The sequence below is a fragment of the Propithecus coquereli genome, unplaced genomic scaffold (genome assembly GCF_000956105.1).
Source record: "Propithecus coquereli isolate 6110/MARCELLA unplaced genomic scaffold, Pcoq_1.0 Scaffold75, whole genome shotgun sequence".
Classification (NCBI taxonomy): domain Eukaryota; kingdom Metazoa; phylum Chordata; class Mammalia; order Primates; family Indriidae; genus Propithecus; species Propithecus coquereli.
In genome coordinates this window covers 1,442,394-1,459,994 of record NW_012153618.1, presented here as the reverse complement: position 1 = coordinate 1,459,994, position 17,601 = coordinate 1,442,394, and the positions used below count along the sequence as shown (strand labels likewise).

The 17,601-nt window shown below is 60.8% G+C and overlaps 2 protein-coding genes across 7 annotated transcripts in view; one reads left to right on the top strand and one right to left on the bottom strand.

Annotated features, from left to right (window-relative positions):
* The first annotated feature begins 836 nt into the window (after positions 1-836).
* Positions 837-15,632, top strand: SLC4A2 (solute carrier family 4 (anion exchanger), member 2). Of its 4 annotated transcripts, none has more exons than XM_012662109.1 (23): positions 837-1,028; positions 3,189-3,302; positions 5,084-5,249; positions 5,411-5,652; positions 5,731-5,846; positions 7,303-7,535; positions 7,625-7,767; positions 8,803-8,983; positions 10,266-10,401; positions 10,494-10,659; positions 10,776-10,890; positions 11,044-11,228; positions 11,395-11,620; positions 11,715-11,930; positions 12,013-12,161; positions 12,264-12,458; positions 13,173-13,427; positions 13,528-13,617; positions 13,803-13,969; positions 14,332-14,585; positions 14,668-14,837; positions 15,086-15,259; positions 15,388-15,632. In XM_012662109.1, exons 2-23 carry the CDS (start codon positions 3,252-3,254, stop codon positions 15,466-15,468), a joined length of 3,711 nt encoding a protein of 1,236 aa, XP_012517563.1. In that variant the 5' UTR covers positions 837-1,028; positions 3,189-3,251; the 3' UTR covers positions 15,469-15,632. The 4 variants fall into 4 exon arrangements, with proteins under 4 accessions (XP_012517563.1, XP_012517564.1, XP_012517565.1 ...); XM_012662110.1 differs by having other exon boundaries at positions 12,016-12,161; positions 15,388-15,626; XM_012662111.1 differs by lacking the exons at positions 837-1,028; positions 3,189-3,302 and adding an exon at positions 3,827-3,938.
* A 92-nt stretch (positions 15,633-15,724) lies between these two features.
* The window catches only part of FASTK (Fas-activated serine/threonine kinase), a 4,757-nt gene continuing 2,880 nt past the window's right edge, over positions 15,725-17,601 (bottom strand). For all 3 annotated transcript variants that reach the window (XM_012662105.1, XM_012662106.1, XM_012662107.1), the window contains exons 5-10: positions 16,970-17,183; positions 16,710-16,869; positions 16,402-16,493; positions 16,195-16,330; positions 16,006-16,120; positions 15,725-15,932 (exon numbers count right to left, since the gene is read on the bottom strand). In XM_012662105.1, coding sequence (XP_012517559.1) covers positions 15,825-15,932; positions 16,006-16,120; positions 16,195-16,330; positions 16,402-16,493; positions 16,710-16,869; positions 16,970-17,183 — 825 coding nt within the window. In that variant the 3' untranslated portion in view covers positions 15,725-15,824. The remainder of the gene's footprint in view (positions 15,933-16,005; positions 16,121-16,194; positions 16,331-16,401; positions 16,494-16,709; positions 16,870-16,969; positions 17,184-17,601) is intronic.

The window sequence follows — 17,601 nt, the reverse complement described above, 5'->3', positions numbered from 1 at the left end:
TTCCTTAAAGGAGTTGATTATAGATTTTCCTGCGCTGCTCTCTAATTGTCTCATGATTGCATTCTTGAGGGCTGTGTACTGGGCAAAAACGACTCCAAACAGCACTCCTCCGCGCCCGAACCAGAGTTGGTGCTAAACGTTTGTTAATTAACTCATTTATATCTGAATGCTTTTGCATACACGATGCTATGCTTTACCCACTTGGCAAACTAAAGAAAAGAAACGAAAAGTGTATAATTTATCTGGAACAACTAATAATTTAGTTGGGAAAACACACACAAAGGTCTTTACGTGGGTGACGGCCACGCATAGGGCTCGAGTCGGTGTGGAGGTAACAGACGACGAGGGAGGCCGTCTCGGGGAATCTCTGTCCCTCTCGGAAGTCGGGGGTGCCTAACAAGTTGCCCCCTAGGCCAGCTCAGGATAATGGGCAGCCAAGCTCCAGTCGCCATCACCGCTCTCGCTCGCCACCCGTCCCCCAGGCAAAGACAGGGGCTGTTTTGGAGGCACTGGCGGGTATTTGGGCGAGGTGGGGGGCGCAAGAAAATCTTGACCCCGATTTATTTCTATTTCTGCTTCTTCCGCCCCACATTTCCTGGCCATCCTTGTGCCTGCGTTTCCCTGCCTGCGATCCTCCGCGTGAGGCAGGTTCCTTTCCGCCCAGAGGTGCCGTAATGGAGCCAAGAGACGGCGTCCCCGGGGCGCCTGAGCCCCGAGTGGGGAAGCCCGTGGTGGCGGCCTGGCGGTGCCCGGCAGTACCTGGAAGCGCGCCCCCGCCCCGGCCCTCATCTCGGCCCCGGCTCCCCGCCTCCCCACCCGCGGCGGCGGGGCCGCGCACGGTGCGCCGGGGGGCGCGCACGCAGGGGGCTGGCCTGCCCGCGGCGCGGGGGAAAGTTGAGTTCGGAGAAGTTGGGAGCGGCAGGGGCGCGCCCCAGGGTGGGCACGGGGGAGTCGTCGGGAGCGCGCGAGGGCGTCGGAGGACGGGGAGAGATCCCGAGACCCCCGGGCGCGAAGTCCGGAGCAAGCGGGTAAGCGGAGAGGTGGTGGCGGGGGAGGTCCAGGGCCCCGGAGGGAGGAAGGGAGGGAGAGGAGAGGGGGGAACTCGGGACTCGTGCGGAGGGAGTGGAAGTGGAGGAAAGGGCGGAGACTGGGGGCGGGGAATCGAGGTTTGGGGAGAAGGATGGGGAGGCGAACGGAGGCTGGTCGGAAGCGGGCATTCCGGGGTTCGCATCTTAAGAGTTCCCGAAAGCCAGGGTGCCGCGCCCCCTGCCACCAGGAGAGGGTAGTCTCGGGGAGGCGCCGCCGGCCCTCGCATTCCAGGCAGGCTCGAGGCGACTCCCCTCCCCTGCGCCCCCCCTGCACGGCCCCTCAGTCTTGTCTGGGCGCCCAGCCTAGGGGTTGCCCGGGGCCTCCAAACTCCGGGTTGGGAGGCGGAGCCGGGAAAGGCGGGTGGTGGGTCAGGTCGGGACGACGGGTCAGGCAGAAGAGGGAGCAGCTGGGTGGGGATGGGAAAGACGACCCCGCAAAGTTGGATCTGACTCCCGGGGGGGCCGGTTTGTCTGGGCGGGGAGTTCTGTGCTGGGTGTTGGGAACGGCGCTGCCTGCAATCCGGAGTCCACTTATCCTCCCTCCTCCAAGGAGCTGTGGAATGTACGAATTCACTTGGGGGGTGGTTAATGCCCTAGTAGGGGTCCGACGTGCTAATCCTTTGGGCAGGGGGAAAAAAGGCTAATCCTCCGGGCCGGTCGGGGCTGGTCCCCGGAATGTGCCCCCACCCGGATTATGGCACCGATGCTCTGGACAGAAGCTGCTTTGTGTTCTGGGACAGCGGGGGAGGGGCGGAGGGGCGTGAATGAAGAGAGGAGGGGATGACAGAGGAGCACGTTGAGGGCACGGCCTGGACGTGGGAGTGGGCACCTGCAGGTGCTCAGGACAGGCTCTCCCCACACCCTTCCCGGACTGGTCCCCCTGCTCCCACGGGATTGCCCTGGCGGAGGGCCTGCTCGGGAGGGTGAAGAGAGTGGTCAGCTGAGTCAAAGTGCTTGCCAGGAATGTGTCACCCAGGCTCCCCACCCTGGGCTGACCCCCCACACTTGTATGGTGTGACCCTACACTGACCTGTCTCACCCCTAAGTTGGGCAACCCGACTCACCAACAACACACCAGGGGACCTTTGGTCTTTTTGCCTTCAAAGAACCTTGCGTGCCACCTTGGGCGGCCTGCACTAGGAATTGGTACCCCGATTTGCACCAGTTGGGTTCCAGCCCTACAGCTGCCCTTCTATCCCCCACCCCCAGCACACGCAGTGTCCTCCCCAGCCTTCCCTACAGTCATGGTCAGGAGGGCCAGGAGGTGGCAGCCCTGCCACTCAGATTTTCCTGTCCCCAGGCTAGGGAGGGGAGGGACCCGGACTGCTCCTCAGGGACAGAACCTCAGGGCTCCTGTGCCCACCCCCTCACAGCCCGTCACGTGCCCCTCCCCCACTATAAAACTTTGCCTGGCCTGTGCCCACCTTCTGTTCCTTCCTCCCTCCCACTGAGTGAGTAGAGTTGGTCTCCTGCCCTTCACCCGGGGGGCCTAATTCTCTCCTGCCTGGCCCTTGCACATCTGGGGGAGGGGAGTCTCCCTGCCTGGCCTGCACTGGGGAGGGGGTCCCCTTCCCTGCCGCGGCCCCCTGGCTTGCCTTCTTGGGCTCTCCCCAAGTTCTCTCACTCCTCTCCTTCCGTGCTCGCTCCATGGGGTGTCTCATTCTCCCCACCACACCCTCTGTCTCAGGCCCACCTCCGGCGTGGTTCCCGTCTGGTCTCGGCCCTTCACTCCCCTTCTCTCTCTCCTCTTTATCACGCCCTCCCCCTCTCTGTTGCTTTCTCTCCAGAACTGGGCCTTGACTCCTTTCTCCCGCATTTTTTTTTTGCGCCCTCTCCCACGTTGTCTCTTCTCCTCCCTCTTCTGCCCAGTTTCTTGGCCCTTTTTGGCCCCTTCTCAATCTTCTCTTTCCTTGTTCTTGTCCCTTCCTCCCATAAATAACTCTCCTCTTCGCTCTTGCCACCTCTAAGGGCCACTCCAAGGCCCTTCACAGCCTGAGCAGTGCAGGGACCCGCATGGCAGGCAGGCTCCTTCCCTCCCCTGGCTGGGCGCCCTGCCAGCCTGCCCCTCTCAGATGGTGACTGGGCCTCTCCCCCACCCAGGTTATGCCTCCACCTCGTTGCCCTGAAAGCCGCAGCGACAGCGAAAAGGGCTAAGATTTGGCCATGAGCAGTGCCCCCCGGCGCCCCGCCTCGGGGGCAGATTCTTTCCACACGGTGAGTGTTGCCCACCGGGTCAGCAGGCCCTGACCTTAGCCTCTGCGCCCTCCTGCTGAGGGTCCTCACCAGCCAGGGCTGTGTATGGGGGGATGTGGGGGGTGTGTGTGTAGATTGGGAGGGGCATTGCCCTGACCTTGCAGGATGGTGGGGGAGGGGTGGGTAGTGCGGTGGGAGGGGGCTGGAGGAGTGCGCCAGGGTTCAGGCATCTTTTAGTCCTGGGGAGGGAGCCGATGCGGTTTCCTGAAGACCCAGGTAGGTTACCTTCAGCGGACAGGAACTCTGAGGACCCTGGGTCTCTAACCCAACTCTCCCTCTCTGACCTGGCCTTAGAATCTGAGGTCAAGTCTGCACTGGGCTGGCGTTCTGGGCACCCCGGCTGGTGCAGCCGGCCCCGCCCCTCGGCCCCACGTGCCACCCAGGCCCGCCTCTCCCTGCCCCCATGTGGCTATAGCCCCACAAGGCCCCCTCCCGAGTTTCCTAAGGAGTCTAATGATTAACCCCAGTGCCACAATCAGCTCCGTTATTGGTCTCTTTGGCCCTTGGGCACGTGACTAGGAAGGGGCACGGCCGGTCCCTTCCCCCTCCTTCCCCGGTTCTGCCCTGCCAGCCATGGACTTCCTCCTGCAGCCTCAGGTGCAAGGGGTCTTTTATCCCCTCCCCTGTGACCCTCTTCCTTGTCCCTGGCTAGCTCCCTGCCCTGCCCCTCCCCGCTTCCTCCCCCCCTCCCCCCCAGGGAGCCAGGCTGAGCTGAGTGTGTGGGGAGCCCGGAGACGGAGACAGAGATGGGCTGGGCAGAGGCCCTCCCCGCAGAGGGGAGAGCCAGCCCCCTGGCTCCCTCCTCTTGTATCCAGTGTCCCTGCCTGCTCCTGCTGCTCCTGTCCCCACCTCGCCCTCAACACCTGCCTGCCTCCCAGCCCTAGCCCTCCTCCCCTGGCTCTTCCTTGCTCTAGCTGCTGGTACCGCTGTGGAGGGGGCTGCATACCCCGCCCTTGGAGGTCCTGATGCCCTTCAGGTCCAGAAGCTCTCGAGCAAATATTTGGTGGCGCCTTGAGCTGAGACCGTGGGCGGGGGGGTGGACAAGGCTGCCGGGCCAGGCAGAGCGGCTTAGCTAGGCTGGGCTCTCACAAGCGCTGCAGTCAGTTGGAGCTGCTGCTGGGCTCCTGCAGGATGACTCAGGTGGGGGCCGTGGGGGTGGGGAGAGGGGCGGGGCCAGGGAGCAGCTTAGGGGGCCAGGACTGAATGGGGGCTCCCCGTGAGGTGTAGCACAAACTTTCCTGTCCTGGCGGGGCTGAGTGTGTTTGACTCAGAGCCACTCCAGGTCAGTTAGCTGGGGCGCTCCAGAAGTTACTTTTTGGGCTCAGCAGCTTCCTCCAGCCAACAGGAGTTTCCTCACTGTGTGCCGTGTGAACTGCTTGGTTCACACACACCCCCTCCGGGCTGCAGAAGTGCTGGACGCACAGCATTTCTGCTGCCACTTGCCGGGTGGGCCCTTCCGCCTGCTCTGGAACTGACTGCACAGCCAGGGGCCAGATGCAGCTTGGAACCCAGGACACAGGCTCTTGGGGAAGAGATTGGGTCCCTGATGTTGGAGGGGACAGCTGCTGGGGGTCACTGGGTCCCTGGCATTGGAGGGGGCATCTGCTGGGGGTCACTGGGTCCCCTGCATTGGAGGGGGCGTCTGCTGGGGGTCACTGGGTCTCTGGCACTGGGCAGGCTGGGGTTTGGGGTATGATTCCCAGTGAGCCCCTGTGGGTTTCTCTACCCCTTCTTCCTCACAGCCAGAGCCAGAGAGCTTGGGCCCTGGGACGCCTGGGTTCCCCGAGCAGGAGGAAGATGAACTTCACCGCACCCTGGGCGTGGAGCGGTTTGAGGAAATCCTACAGGAGGCCGGGTCTCGCGGAGGGGAGGAGCCAGGCCGCAGCTATGGGGAGGAAGACTTTGAGTGTGAGGGGGCAGGCAGGGGAGGGGCAGGCAGGGGCTCAGGTTTGACTGCCCAGAGAGGATGGGGTCGGGGGCCCTAGTGGGAGGAGCCAGGGTTGCAGGCTGGGATGGCTAGTGGAGGGACGCTGTGCCTGCTGGCAGCCAAGTCCCCCTCCTCCCGACAGACCACCGCCAGTCCTCCCACCACATCCATCACCCTCTGTCCACCCACCTGCCTCCGGATACCCGCCGCCGCAAGACACCCCAGGGCCCGGGACGGAAGCCTCGAAGGCGCCCTGGAACCTCCCCCACTGGGGAGACCCCCACCATTGAGGAAGGGGAGGAAGATGAGGATGAGGCCAGTGAGGCCGAGGGGGCTCGGGCCCTCCCGCAGCCGTCCCCTGCCTCCACACCCTCTTCGGTGCAGGTGAGTGGGTGTGGGCTCCCAGGAGAGGTCTGCAGGGCCCTGGCTCGCCTCTCTTGCCCACACAGGTCCTTGTTGCAGTTCTTTCTCCAAGAGGATGAAGGCGCTGATCGGAAGGCAGAGAAGACCAGTCCTTCTCCCCCTGCCCCGCTGCCCCAAGAGGCAGCTCCTCAGGCCACCAAAGGGGCCCAGACTGGGTAAGTGTACCTCAGTCAATAAGTGTCCCCAGGGGCACGCATCCCTTGCTGGGGCAGTGCTGTGATGCAGGGGAAAGTGTGAGGCTTGCAATCTCCAGGCAGGAGCCAGAGCCCAGGCCTGCCCTCACCAGCTGTCTGGGCAAGTGACTTAAGCTTCCTGAGCCTCACACTCCTCATCTGGAAGCCAGGCACAATAGAACCTTCTCACTGGGTGGTTGTAGGGATTAGGGTGGTGTGAATTGAGGTTTTAAGTATGGTTTATCCTGGCGTGGAACAGATGCGCCATCTGAGCTGCACCCCACCCCCTGCCCGGCCCCTCGCCTGTGGAGTCAGGGGGAGCTGGCTCAGGACTGGGCTGGTGACTTCCCAGCATCTGCTGGGATCCCCAAGGTTTGAGAGGAATAGGAGATTCCCCCTCTCATTCTTGGGGAGCTGCCAGTCCACTCTGGTTGGAAACCAAATGTTGTCACATGAAATAGCAATGTAAGGCTCTTACTGCATCATGCAGCCTGGTTTGGGCAGAACGTTGGTACCAACGGGTGTTTGGGGGCACTAGCCAGAGAAGGCTTCCTGGAAGAAATGACTTTGAACCAGGTCTCACGGTCTCTACTATCACAGACCTGTTGTTTTCTGGGTGCCAGGCAGCGTGAAGAGCCGTAGGAAGTGAAGGACACGTTGCCCGCTCTGGGAGTGCCAGGCACACTGGGACAGGCGTGCAGATGGGGCGGGTCTGGGAGAAAGCCTGGCAGGGGGAGAGGGTTGGATTTGTGGGCCAGGGTGTGAGCAGAGGGCACTGAGGGCGGGTGGAGGCTAGGGAAGGTCATGGGAGGGGCATGGGCCTGGAGCGCCAGGAGGCCCCTGATGTTGGGAGAGAGGGGCAGGGTGCGTGGGTGCCTGGGCCGCAGTGTCAGCAGAGAAAGAGGAGAGGAGCAGAGGCTGGAGTCCGCAGAGGCCGATGTGGAAACCCCTCCTCCTGAGCACAGGGAAGCTGTCTGCAGTCGTGAAGGCCCTTCGCTGAGTACTTTATTCCTCCTGCTTAAAAGTGGCCCCCGCGACACTCAGTCCTGTGGGTAGAGTGTGCCTGCGTGGGGCAGAGGGGCACGGGAACGCATGTTAGCTGATGGGAAGCGGTGTCTTGAGCTCCTGTTACGCACCAGGCCCTGCACTGGGCGTTTCTGAAATCTCATCTATCCCGCAGCTCGGGGGGCAGGCCTCAGTCCCAGCTGCCGGGGAGGAGTTGACGTTCAGAGGGGCCTTGGGTGACCGTTTGGGGCTACACGGCAGGAAAGGGGAGAGCAGGATTTGAACGCTAGCAGTCTGCTTCCAGAATCTTCCTTCTCCCACACCTGAACCTCCTAAGGGTGGCAACTGGGAGGGCCCGGGGTCCCCTGCATGGGTGCTGGTCTTGGAGGCAGAGGCCACCTGCCTCAGGCTTACAGCTGCACTGTTTGTCCAGAACCCTGGTGGAGGAGGTGGTCACCGTGGCCACCGGCACGGCAGGTGGTGACGACGGCGGTGCCTCGGGACGCCCCCTGACCAAAGGCCAGCCTGGGCATCGCAGCTACAACCTTCAAGAGAGGAGACGCATCGGGAGCATGACTGGGGCCGAGCAGGCACTGCTGCCCCGTGTCCCCACAGACGAGAGCGAGGCCCAGACGCTGGCCACGGCTGATCTAGACCTCATGAAGAGTGAGTGCTGGGGCCTAGGCCGAGCCCGGCGCTGGTGGGAAAGGAGTGAGAGGAAGGGGAAGCCCGACCTTGGCCCTCTACACCCACAGGTCACCGGTTTGAGGACGTTCCTGGGGTGCGGCGGCACTTGGTGCGGAAGAATGCCAAAGGGTCTGCGCAGAGTGGACGGGATGGGCGGGAGCCTGGCCCCACGCCTCGGGCCCGGCCCCGGGCCCCCCACAAGCCCCACGAGGTACCATGCTCTGCTTCATGCTTTTCCTTTAACTCCCATCCGTCTCCCCACAGCCCCTCCCCTACCTCTCACTCAGATCAACAATAATCTCAAGCACCAGCGTTGCCACCTGTGGTCGTGCAGGTTGTATACTGCACAAGAGTGCCATGTCCCCATCTTAGAGCTTGTGGACTTGGGCATTGTGATTATGGCTCACATCTGAGACATTGTTGGTTTGTGTATCATGACCATTTTAGGAAGCGATGCATTTTTCTGGTTTGTAGAAAGGGACCTTTTGGGCTGCAGGTGGCTCTGTGTAGCACTGAGCTTTATTTTTCAAAACCCAGTCAGCTCTGTACTCATTTGATGCAGCAACCCGTGAAGACGATAGCAGGTGGTGTCAGCCATAAACCAGGGTGCTGTGACTTGGCCAAGGTCACTTGATTTACTTAGTGACACTGCCTATCTTAGGCCACAGGGTTGTGGTCCTGAACTGTCACTCAGGGTGGTGTTTGTCCATTTTATTGAGGCGTAATTAGACGTGCAGTGAACTGCACTGTGTTAGCGTCCAGCTCACGGACGTGCAGCTCCCACGCATGCTGCCGAGAAAAACCATCTCCCACGCATCAGAAAGTCCTTTTGTGGCCCTGGTCAGGCAGTGTTCTTCAGAGGTGACCATTCTTCTGTCATTTGCAATTAGTTTCACCAGTTCTTGAATACATACAAATGGAATCACAAAACCCCATTGTTTTCACACGTAGTGACATTTATTTATCAAGCCCTTACTGCGAGTTACATCACTTGCTAAGTGTTTTACATGCTTTTTCTTTTAATCCTTTTAAGAGCCCCTTGAGGCTGGTTATTGTTTCCATTTTCCAGATGAGGGAAACAGTCTCAGAGTGGCGAGTCACTCGTCCAGGGTCCCCCAGGCTGTGAGACACGTGCGGCCCACTGTGCTCTCCAGGGTCACCTGTCCCCTCCTGATGGCACTTATCTCTGGGCAATGGCGGGGTCCTCGCTGGCTCTGTACCTTGCAGTGCCTTCTCTCGCCCCAAGGTGTTTGTGGAGCTGAATGAGTTGCTGCTGGACAAAAACCAGGAGCCCCAGTGGCGCGAGACGGCCCGCTGGATCAAATTCGAGGAGGATGTGGAGGAGGAGACCGAGCGCTGGGGGAAGCCGCACGTGGCCTCCCTGTCCTTCCGCAGCCTTCTGGAGCTCCGCCGGACCCTGGCTCATGGTACCCGGCTCCCCTCCCATCCCCGCCGGTCCTTGCTCCAGGAACTCTCTGCTGCTGGGCCTGATCTCTGAGGCCCACATATTCCCTAATCCTCTCGAGCCACACGGCATGTGATATCACCGGAGCCCAGGAGGGAGCATCCTCCCTCTCGGCAATGTCACACTGTCTGCGGCTCTTTGCGTGACTGCAGGCAGGGTTGACCCCTCTGTCTGGCATCTGCATTTTCAGTAAGCAGCTTCTCTGATATTTTCAGATAACTGAAGCTGATGTGTTTGGGTGCTAAAACATTTTTAAACCATTTTGATGTAAAGCTCGTTGAAATTTCTGGCGTGCCTTGTTGCCACCTTAGTGATTCTGAGGACTATGATGTGACCTGCAGGGCTGTGTCACCTCCCTCGCTGACCATGGGTGCAGGACTTCCTAGCCCCGTGTCTGATGTTTCTGCTGTCTGCTTGCTTCTTCCTTCCTAGGGGGAAATCACTCTCATCATTGTCAAAGGCCTGTTTCTAAGCTGCTGAGGACCTAGAAACCTGCTGTTAAAATTGCTCCCAAACTAAGAGTGGATAGGCTCTGAACGAGGCTTGAGCGCTTTGGGTACAGCGTAGAGCACGGGAGCTTTAGCACCAGGCTTCGTGATCTCTGGCAGCTCGGGGGCCTTTGGTTCTGTTTGCTCTTTAGTTCTGTATTCCTCAGAGTTGACCTTGCCGCGTAAATAACCTTGTAGCTTTTGAAGGGACGTTCATTTCTATATGAAATGGTGGCCGTAGGTCTAGAAGCTGCCTGGTGAGCAGCTGTTGGGCTTGTGGAAGTGACAGGGAAGTTGAGAAGCCTGGAGTGGCAGGGGTACCTTCAGATGGCTTTAGGGCTGTCACATAAACAAGACCACAGACCAGCTGTGTCGTGTTCCAGAGGGTAGAACTAGGACCCTAGAGTGATGGTCAGTGGGAGGCAGTCTGGATGTCCCAGTGGAGGCTGGGTACCCCTGGAAGGAGTGTCTGGCAATCTCTCTGATAACTAAGGTTCGGTGGCCTCTGTTGAGCCCCTCAGCATTCCTAGGGGGAGATGGGGTGGGGAGAAGTGGGTCAGAGAGGTGATGTGACTTAGGCTAAAGTGACAGAGCCGGGAGTGGATCCCCGGTCCTTGATCTGTAGGCTGGCATTCCATCCCTGGAGCACACCCACCTGGCTATCCCCACCTGTCCCCAGCTCTCCCTCCCATTCTGTACCCCATTGTTGGTCTTCACTGGGGGATACTAGGCACCTCCTTGCTGTCTTCGTCCCAGGGGCTGTGCTCTTGGATCTGGACCAGCAGACCCTGCCTGGGGTGGCCCACCAGGTGGTGGAGCAGATGGTCATCTCTGACCAGATCAAGGCTGAGGACAGAGCCAATGTGCTTCGGGCCCTGCTGCTGAAACACAGGTTGGTCCTGTGGGGGAGGGGAGCCCATGGCATCCCACCCACCTGTCCCAGCTGTTGACCTTCCTTAATGTCACTGCCCTCTGCCCCACCAGCCACCCAAGTGATGAGAAGGACTTTTCCTTCCCCCGCAACATCTCAGCGGGCTCCCTGGGCTCCCTGCTGGGGCATCACCATGGCCAGGGGGCCGAGAGCGACCCCCACGTCACCGAGCCTCTCATTGGAGGTGTTCCCGAGACCCGGCTGGAGGTGGAGCGAGAGGTGAGGGGCAGACAGGCCCTTCCTGGGGCTGGCTACGGGCTGGGAGGAGCCTTGTGTGAACACACAGCAGGAGGGGCCCGGCTAGTCCGAGCTCCCTTCTCCTGTGTCCCCCCCAGCGCGAGCTGCCTCCTCCGGCACCACCAGCTGGCATCACTCGCTCCAAGTCCAAGCATGAGCTGAAGCTGCTGGAGAAGATCCCTGAGAATGCCGAGGCCACGGTGGTCCTTGTGGGTATGTGGGGCGAGTCCCGGGTGGCGGGCTCTGTGGCTGGGCCTTAGGCAAGGCTGTGTGAAACCTTCCGGGCCCTGCCTTGGTGCCCCCCTGGGCTGCAGCTGGAAGGCCGTTGGCCACCCTGCTCTTGCCCATGCCGTCCCGCGTCCCTAGGCTGCGTGGAGTTCCTCTCCCGCCCCACCATGGCCTTTGTGCGGCTGCGGGAGGCTGTGGAGCTGGACGCGGTGCTGGAGGTGCCGGTGCCTGTGCGCTTCCTCTTCCTGCTGCTGGGCCCGAGCAGTGCCAACATGGACTACCACGAGATCGGCCGCTCCATCTCCACCCTCATGTCGGATAAGGTCAGCTCCCTTCCTCGCCCGGGCCCTGCTCCCTGGAGCCCACCCTGGGCCAGCCTTGGCCCCCATGGCTCCCCCCACCCCACTCTTCCTGCTGACCTTGCCCAGCCCCATCTCCAGGCCCTCAGCCCCGCTTGTTCCCTCCCCGATCCCGGTCCTGCTTTGGCAGCAATTCCACGAGGCAGCCTACCTGGCCGACGAGCGGGACGACTTGCTGACTGCCATCAATGCCTTCCTGGACTGCAGCGTGGTGCTGCCGCCCTCCGAGGTGCAGGGCGAGGAGCTGCTGCGCTCAGTCGCTCACTTCCAGCGCCAGATGCTCAAGAAGCGGGAGGAGCAGGGCCGGCTGTTGCCCACGGGGGTTGGGCTGGAGCCCAAGTCCGCCCAAGATAAGGGTACGCGCCAGCACAGGCCTGGCCGCGTGGGGCACCTGGAGGAGGGCAGTGGGCAGGAGCGGTGGGGGCACCCTGACGGAGGCCTGGGTTGCAGCGCTCCTGCAGATGGTAGAGGCAGCAGACGTGGCAGAAGATGATCCCCTTCGGCGGACGGGCCGGCCCTTCGGGGGGCTGATCCGTGACGTGCGGCGCCGCTATCCCCACTACCTGAGCGACTTCCGAGACGCGCTCGACCCACAGTGCCTGGCTGCAGTCATCTTCATCTACTTTGCCGCCCTGTCTCCTGCCATCACCTTCGGGGGGCTGCTGGGTGAGGAAAGGCTTCAGGTGGGGGCGGGAGGCGTCCCAGGGCCACTGGCCACTAGCTCCTGAGCTGGTTCCTGTGCCCCCAGGAGAGAAGACGCAGGACCTGATAGGGGTGTCGGAGCTGATCATGTCCACGGCGCTCCAGGGTGTGGTCTTCTGTTTGCTGGGTGCCCAGCCGCTGCTGGTGATCGGCTTCTCGGGACCCCTGCTGGTCTTTGAGGAGGCCTTCTTCTCGGTGAGGGCTTCCTGCCCAGCTCCAGCCACCTTCTCTGCGCTGGACACCTGTCCCCAGAGCCCCCCACCCTGAGCTCTGGACCTGACTGCTGCCCTGTCTCAGTTCTGTAGCAGCAACCACCTGGAGTACCTGGTGGGCCGCGTGTGGATCGGCTTCTGGCTGGTGCTGCTGGCCCTGCTTATGGTGGCCCTGGAGGGGAGCTTCCTGGTCCGCTTCGTCTCCCGTTTCACCCAGGAGATCTTTGCCTTCCTCATCTCACTCATCTTCATCTATGAGACCTTCTACAAGCTGGTGAAGGTGGGCAGGCCCTACCAAGAGCTGAGCTGGGAGAGCTGAGGCTTCAGGGCGAGAGGGAGCTGGGGGCGTGCCAGCCTGTCCCTTCATCCTTCCTTCTGAATGTGGGGCCAGGCTCGTCCGGGTGTCCTCTGGGCTTGTTCTCCCTCCTGCCCCTGCCCCAGTCTCCCTGTGGTCAGCACACACCAGGGCTTTAGATCAGTCTTTTAAAAACTCACATTTCGTGTTTTTTCTGTTAAACATTTTATCTTTCTTTCTTCTGGTTTGGTTTTAGAGCTCATGTATTTTTAATAACAAAGGTAACACATGCTTTTGTTACAATGTCAGATGATTCAGGAGTATAGTACAGGAAAGGCCCCAGAAGTGACAAACACAGTCACACTCTGGGCATCAGATGTGTGTGACAGGCTCAAGACGGGCCGCCCACGGTCCTCTGTGCTAACGTCCTCCTTCAGGTCCCTGGGGCTACCTTTCAGGCCTGACTGGTGCCACACTCCCCAGCTGCCTGCCGTAGACCGGCCCCCTCTGCCCTCTCTTAATCCCACACTGTGCTCACAACTGGTTCTCCGTGTCATTGTCTTAAGGCAACAAGATAAACTCCTTCAAGGCAGGCTGGCCTATCCCCTGCCCCACGCCACCCTACTGACTGCACGGCCAAGCCCTGGAAATCTCTGCGGTCCAGCTGATAAGAGTCCTGTGTACCCCTTTTCTCCCCAGATCTTCCAGGAGCATCCCCTGCACGGTTGCTCAGTTTCCAACAGTTCAGAGGCTGACGGCGGCGAGAACACGACGTGGGCTGGGGCAGGACCCACGCCGGGGCCGGGCAATGGGAGCTCAGCCAGGCAATCTGGGCAGGGGAGGCCCCAGGGCCAGCCCAACACAGCCCTGCTGTCACTGGTGCTCATGGCCAGCACCTTCTTCATCGCCTTCTTCCTGCGCAAGTTCAAGAACAGCCGGTTCTTCCCTGGCCGGGTGTGTGGGCTTGAAGGCTGGAGGGAGCTGGGGGCAGGAAGGGGACTGATGAGAGATGAGGGGCTGTGGTGGCCTCTGAGCACTGTGCTTGCCCACTCAGATCCGGCGGGTGATTGGGGACTTTGGGGTGCCCATTGCCATCCTCATCATGGTGCTTGTGGATTACAGTATCGAGGACACCTATACCCAGGTAAGGTGGTGCACATGGCAATGAGGTGCTGCCTCCTGGCACCAGGCTGGCTCCACCGTCCAGGGTCTGGATGTTCCCCACCAGTCCCCAGCCCGAGCCTATCCTTGAGCTGGTAGGCACCAAGCCTTTTCCGTGACGTGCCCTGTGTTCACCCCACCTCTGTCCTCACATCATCTGCCCTGTAGAAGCTGAGCGTGCCCAGTGGATTCTCGGTGACAGCCCCAGAAAAGCGGGGCTGGGTCATCAACCCCCTGGGGGAGAAGAGCCCCTTCCCTGTGTGGATGATGGTTGCCAGCCTGCTGCCAGCCATCCTGGTCTTCATCCTCATCTTCATGGAGACGCAGATCACCACGTGAGTGGTCCTAGCTGAGGGGCCATCCTGGGGAACTCCACATGGGAAGCAGAGCTGCATTGGGTGAGGGAGCCGGGTTGCTGCTGGTTTACTTTGTAGGCAGCAGAAAATCCACCTGATGTTTGCCGGGATGGGAACGGAAGGCGGGCTGGCCGGGCTGGCCTGGCAGTACTTGCTGGGAGCTGTGTTGGAGGACAGAGCTGGGCGTGCAGGTTCAGCTCCATGATGGAATTCTAGTCCTGATGGAATGCACAGGACTACCAGCTTCCACGAGCAGACTGGGGACCGGCAGGGCATTCTGGAAAGATGTTGTGGGTCGAGCCATGTGGCCCAGGCCTCATGGAGTGCCCCTCCGCCCTCAGGCTGATCATCTCCAAGAAGGAGCGCATGCTGCAGAAGGGCTCCGGCTTCCACCTGGACCTGCTGCTCATCGTGGCCATGGGTGGCATCTGTGCCCTCTTTGGCCTGCCCTGGTTGGCTGCTGCCACCGTCCGCTCTGTCACTCATGCCAACGCACTCACCGTAATGAGCAAGGCTGTGGCGCCCGGGGACAAGCCTAAGATTCAGGAGGTCAAGGAGCAGAGGGTGACAGGACTGCTGGTTGCCCTGCTTGTGGGTATGTGGCCTCTGTCCCTACCCTGCCCAACAGGTTCCTGGGGCCTGGGAACCCTGGGACCAACTGTTTCTCGTGCCCCCAGGCCTCTCCATGGTTATCGGGGATCTGCTTCGGCAGATCCCCCTGGCCGTGCTCTTCGGAATTTTCCTGTACATGGGAGTTACCTCCCTGAATGGGATCCAGTTCTATGAGCGGCTGCACCTGCTGCTCATGCCACCCAAACACCACCCGGACGTCACCTATGTCAAGAAGGTGAGCCCTGGCTTGGAAGGGGTCCCAGGGCCTCTGCCTAACCCTGGTCTACTTGGGTCACCCTCCAACTCCCCCTCTCCATCTACCCACTTCGGCCAGCTCCCCACCTCCACTCTGTACAGACCAGGCTCTGCAAGTGCCTGAGAAGGTGCCTCCATCTCACCTCCAAGGAGGGGAGAGGGTGGTCCCCAGCCTCTGGATGTGGCAGCCAGGGGGAGAAGCCTGGCTCACCTGTCTCTGCCCCCCAGGTCCGGACCCTCCGTATGCACCTGTTCACGGCCCTGCAGCTGCTTTGCCTGGCCCTGCTCTGGGCCGTCATGTCCACAGCTGCCTCCCTGGCCTTTCCCTTCATCCTCATCCTCACGGTGCCGCTGCGCATGGTGGTGCTCACCCGCATCTTCACCGAGCGAGAGATGAAATGTGTAAGGACTCCTGCCCTGCCCGCCTCAGACACTCCCGGCCCCTCCTGCCCCCTCCTGCCCCCTCCTGCCCATGGATCTGGAAAGGTGCCCTCCTGTCCTTCTGTTCCTGACGCATCTTCCTCTCACAGCTGGATGCTAACGAGGCAGAGCCAGTGTTTGATGAGCGGGAAGGTGTGGATGAGTACAATGAGATGCCCATGCCTGTGTAGCTGCCACCCAGAGGGACAGTCAAGGGACTGATGGACTGAGGGAACAGGCTGTGGGATGGGTCTCCCCATCCCTCTCCCGTCCTTCCTTGTTTTTATTTAAGTGAATAATTTAAAGTCCCCTCTCCCCCCCAACCCTGGCAGTAAAGTGCTTCAGCCCCTACCTACCCCTGGCCTTTTGTCTCTGTGGGGGGACACTGATGGAGAAAAGGTAGGGGACCCGGCCCTGCTCCCTGTCCCAGAAACAAGACTCGCAACAGGGAAGGAAAGGGACTTTAATGAAAAAACAAAACAGGAAGCCAAAGTGCAAATTGTCACCCCTGTTGGGGGGGTCCATCCTAAACCCAACTTGCATCCCCTCATCCTCCTTCAGGCCCCCAGCGGAGGCCCAAGGCCTGGAGCTTCTGCCTCAGGTAGCTCTTGAGTTGGGGCAGGCCTCTCTGGGACTCCAGTTCCTCGAAGGGCAGCTGTGGGGAGAGGGCAGCAGGTTACCCGTGGCTAGGGGCGAGGATGCCGGCAGGGCAGGGTAGGGCAACTCACCGGCAGGAGCTGGTAGCCCATTAGGCCCAGGTGCCGCTCCCTCAGGGCCCGTGAGCCCAGCAGCACCCTGCCATCTCGGCAGAAATGCCAGCGTTCCCGCAGCATCAGCACCACCCTGGAGGGGGAGGAACATGGCTCATGGGTGCTGTCGTCAAAGGCGGCCAAGGCTTTGCGCCCTGCCTCCCTTACCTTTGGGCAGGGTCGTGGGTAGTGGGGTTAGAGGCAGCCCGGCTCTGCGGGCAGGACCTTGGTGGATATGGCAGGAAGGGGTCCTGGGTCCTCACGGGAAGTACAGCACCAGAACTGCTGACACATAGCAGGAAGTCTGGGGGGAGAAGGGCCAGTGGCCTCAGCCAGGGCTCCATCTCCCCAGCCTGCCACCCGCCCAGAGCTCACCTGTGCAGTAGCCTGGAGGCACGGTCAGGTCCTGGCGGTATTTCTCCTCCCCCAGCAGCTGGCGCAGCCCTTCAGCTACTATGTCCTTGTGACTGAGGGGAAAGGACACTGATAGCAGGAAGGGCCTGGAGTCTCATCCTAGGCTGTCCCTGTCCGGCATCACCACCCTGGGCAAACCCCTCTGCTGCCTCGGGGCCCACTGTTCTTTATGACTCTTAAAAGTCAGCTTGGGCAGTTCATGGGTCCCTTCGGCTTTCTACTGTCTTCTGGGCTAGTCCCCTCCCCTTGCCCCAAGCTACCCCATCCACCTGTACTTGCAGCGGGCACGGTCGGTGATGAGTGGCTGGGGAAAAATGGGCACTTGCTGCCTTCGGGGAAGGCGGGGACCCCGGTATCCTGGGAGCTCCAGCTCCACAGCCGTGTCGAGCAGAGAGAGGTAGCGACGCACAATCAGAGCGTGAGGGGTGCCTGCAGGGAGCAGGGGACTGGGGTGCACTGGGCTGCAGACCACCCTGCTTTCCCCTGCCCACCAGCCCTTGGGGCCCCAGCCAGCCACCATGCTGCATACCACTGACATGGTTGATGAAACCCGGGGAAAAGACAAAGTGCAGAGCTCTGAAGGGCAGGCACCGCAGCTGGCACAGTGACATCAAGATGTTGACTGTGGCCAGGGGTGCCATCCCTGCTTCCCGAGCCAGGATCCTCTCAAGGCAGGGCATAAACTGCTGTTCCAAAGGCAGGTAGTTCAGCCGCCCAAAGGGCAGAACCAACTTCTGTACCACCTGTGGAGGAAGAGCTGTTCATTACCCAGCAAGAAATATTTCTCCAGGGCCGGGCGCGGTGGCTCACGCCTGTAATCCTAGCACTCTGGGAGGCCAAGGCGAGTGGATTGTTTGAGCTCAGGAGTTCGAAACCAGCCTGAGCAAGAGGGAGACCCCGTCTCTACTAAAAGTAGAAAGAAATTAATCGGACAACAAAAAATATATAGAAAAAATAAGCCGGGCATGGTGGTGCATGCCTGTAGTTCCAGCTACTCGGGAGGCTGAGGCAGAAGGATCGCTTGAGCCCAGGAGTTTGAGGTTGCTGTGAGCTAGGCTGACGCCACGGCACTCTAGCCTAGGCAAAAGAGTGAGACTCTGTCTCAAAAAAAAAGAAAGTGGGGCAATCACAAAAGAACCAACATTTGTAACATCAGAGTAC